The 2,924-nt window shown below is 43.2% G+C and overlaps 1 protein-coding gene across 1 annotated transcript; it reads left to right on the top strand.

Moving 5' to 3' along the window:
- The first annotated feature begins 444 nt into the window (after positions 1-444).
- LOC133378003 (disintegrin and metalloproteinase domain-containing protein 20-like) lies at positions 445-2,613 on the top strand. The gene has a single exon (XM_061612789.1). It carries the CDS (start codon positions 445-447, stop codon positions 2,611-2,613), a length of 2,169 nt encoding a protein of 722 aa, XP_061468773.1.
- The last annotated feature ends 311 nt before the right edge of the window (positions 2,614-2,924 follow it).

Here is a 2,924-nt window from a genome sequence, read left to right as displayed (position 1 = left end):
GTAAATTCATGATGATTATTCCAGGGTCCATTTCTTGGAATATTTCACATTTCCTTATCCCCTGCTTCTGACGTTTCCATCACACCTACCTTTGTTCCTGGAATGTTGTGAGCCAACCACCCTTCAGGCACCCTTTCCTTCTCATCCTATTGCCGTTTACCCTCCACTCCTTTCCATCCTTCACTCACCAAGCTCCACCCATATTCTAAAGAAAGCCTGTTCTCTCACCATTCTATTCTGCCCTTAATCAACAAGCTCCACCCACATTCTAAAGGTAAATCTATTGACTGCTTGCAAGGGACAGAATTTTTCTCCTCATCTGTCTCACATGCAGCCTCCTTCCTATTTTGCTTCTTATCCTATAGCGGCTATAGGGGGCTTTCCTAGACAGGATAAGACACCAGAGTAGGATACTCTGGAGGACTCTTTCCCCCGGTTGACAAAATGACTAGCAATTGTGTTTGGCTGGTACCAATGATCCTATGGAGTACACTCAGTGAGCCTGACAGTCAGATTCTGCCTTGGGGTTTTAGGTATGCCTCTTATGAGGTGACCATCCCAAGGAAACTGACCCCCAGATATGGGCAACAAGAACCGCAAGATATCACCTACCTGCTCAAGGTTGAAGGGAAGAGCCACATAGTGCAGCTCCGGCAAAAGAGGGGCTTTGTCCCTAAAAACTTCCCTGTTTTCACTTACAGTAAGGAGGGGGACCTCCAGGTGGACAATCCTTTCATCAGGGACGACTGTTTCTACCATGGTTTTGTACAGGGCCAACCCTCCTCTCTGGTCACCCTCAGCTTGTGCTCAGGGGGACTCAGGGGTCTGCTGCTATTAGAGAATAAGACCTATGAAATTGAACCGGTGCAGGAATATGCTGTCTTTCAACATGTGGTGTATCAGCTAGAACAAAAGGAAGTTGCTATTCACATGAGGTGTGGGCTGACAGAAAAAGAGAAAAGCCGCCAAGAAGCCATGATCCAGCAGAGACCATATTTATCAGCCAAAACTACTGGAGGAGACTGGTGGACACACTCCAGGTATGTAGAGGTTGCAATTGTAGTGGAACAAAAACTATATATCCAGCTTGGCAGAAATCAAACTTTGATTGGTATGCGTGTTCTAGAGATAATCCATATTGCAAATACATTCTATGAAGCTCTTGGTGTTGTTTTGTCTATAGCAGGCCTGGAGATATGGTCAGAACAGAACCTCATAGCAATTGCTGATGAAATGTCACCATTACTTGACAATTTCAATACTTGGAGAAAAAACACTCTAAATCAACATTTACCAAATGATGCTGGTCACTTATTTGTATATAAGTTTTATGGACAGACAGCCGGATTAGCATTCACAGCAACAATTTGTAACTCTCACTGGGCATCTGGTGTTGAGTCATTCGTGGGTTACAGTGTATCCTTTTTTTCTGTCCTTTTTGCCCATGAATTAGGACATAATTTGGGCATGAACCATGATGGAGAACACTGTAGCTGTAAACAAAAATCCTGCATCATGGCTCCTTTTCCAGAAGAAGTTGCTCTGTTTAGCAATTGCAGTTATAATGATTATTTCAAGCTAAGAAATTCTGAGTGCTTGTTAACTCCACCAAACCCTGATCAACTGTTTAAACTCAAATTCTGTGGCAATAAAATAGTGGAAGACGGCGAGCAATGTGACTGTGGTTCACCAGCTCAGTGTAACTCAGATCCATGTTGCCAGTCCAATTGTATGCTGCACTCAGGTGCCTCTTGTGCTTTTGGACAGTGCTGCGCTAAGTGTCAGTATCTCCCAGCTGGAACTGTTTGCAGAGAAGTGACTAGCACCTGTGATCTTCCTGAATACTGCAATGGGACTTCAGAGTGGTGTCCCGAAGATGTTTATGTAGAAGATGGTGCCCCATGTGACACTGGTGCACACTGTTATCATGGGAATTGTCCTACTCACAGGGGTCAGTGCAAAATGATATTTGGCAAGACAGCAACAGCTGCTCCATACAATTGCTTCCAAGTAATGAATGCTCGAGGTGATCGCTTTGGCAACTGTGGCCTTAGACATGGAACTTATAAAAAATGTAAGGCTGAGAATATCCTCTGTGGCCAAATCCAGTGTGCTAATGTGCAGAAATTACATTCTCTGGAAGAGCACAGAACCATAATCCAAACATTACTTAGCAGTACCCAATGTTGGGGTACAGACTACCATAGTGGAATGGAGAGCCCCAATGCTGGAGCAGTGAGAGATGGCACCCCTTGTGGCAATGACATGATGTGTATTAACAGGGAATGCACAAGTGTGTCCTTCAAGTATTATTGCAATGTCACAAAGTGCCATAATCGGGGGATATGCAACAACCACAAGAATTGTCATTGTGATTATGGCTGGGCCCCTCCTGATTGTCTCAAGAAAGGCTATGGTGGCAGCATTGACAGTGGACCAGTTTCACAAGACACAAGCACTATCTTTGTAGGAACTATTGTAGGAACTGTTTTTGTCATTTCTGCTGCTATTGGCTTGACTTTGTTTTACAGGGCTATACTGCTACAAGAGTTAAGAAGACTGATTTCAAATATCTATCCAACAAAATCAATGCAGGAAGCAAGCACATGGTAGATCAGAGAAGTGAACAATTCACTGTGCGTAAAAAATGGACACTGGAAATAATGGAGAAAAATGCACCAAAAATGGCATCTGCAAGCTTTTTGTTAACATTTTTTGATGCTGCTTTTTAATAGAATTTTTCTCCTGAAAAATCTTGTACTCATCCACAAGAAAAAATAAAATATTTTGCTATGTAGAGGTTGTCCCTATACCTGTAACTCCAGCATTAGGGGGGGGGGAAACCCTCTGAAATGGATACCCACAGCAAAACCACTGTTTTCAATAGGAAGATGCATACTCACGTCAGCCACATAAGCATGTTT

This window comes from Rhineura floridana, chromosome 2 (assembly GCF_030035675.1).
Source record: "Rhineura floridana isolate rRhiFlo1 chromosome 2, rRhiFlo1.hap2, whole genome shotgun sequence".
Classification (NCBI taxonomy): Eukaryota; Metazoa; Chordata; class Lepidosauria; order Squamata; family Rhineuridae; genus Rhineura; species Rhineura floridana.
The sequence above is the reverse complement of the archived record's forward strand: the minus strand, read 5'-3'. Positions and strand labels throughout refer to the sequence as shown.

Coding starts and splice junctions, on each gene's coding strand:
- LOC133378003 (XM_061612789.1), top strand. CDS start 445: ATGACTAGCAATTGTGTTTGGCTGGTACCAATGATCCTATGGAGTACA.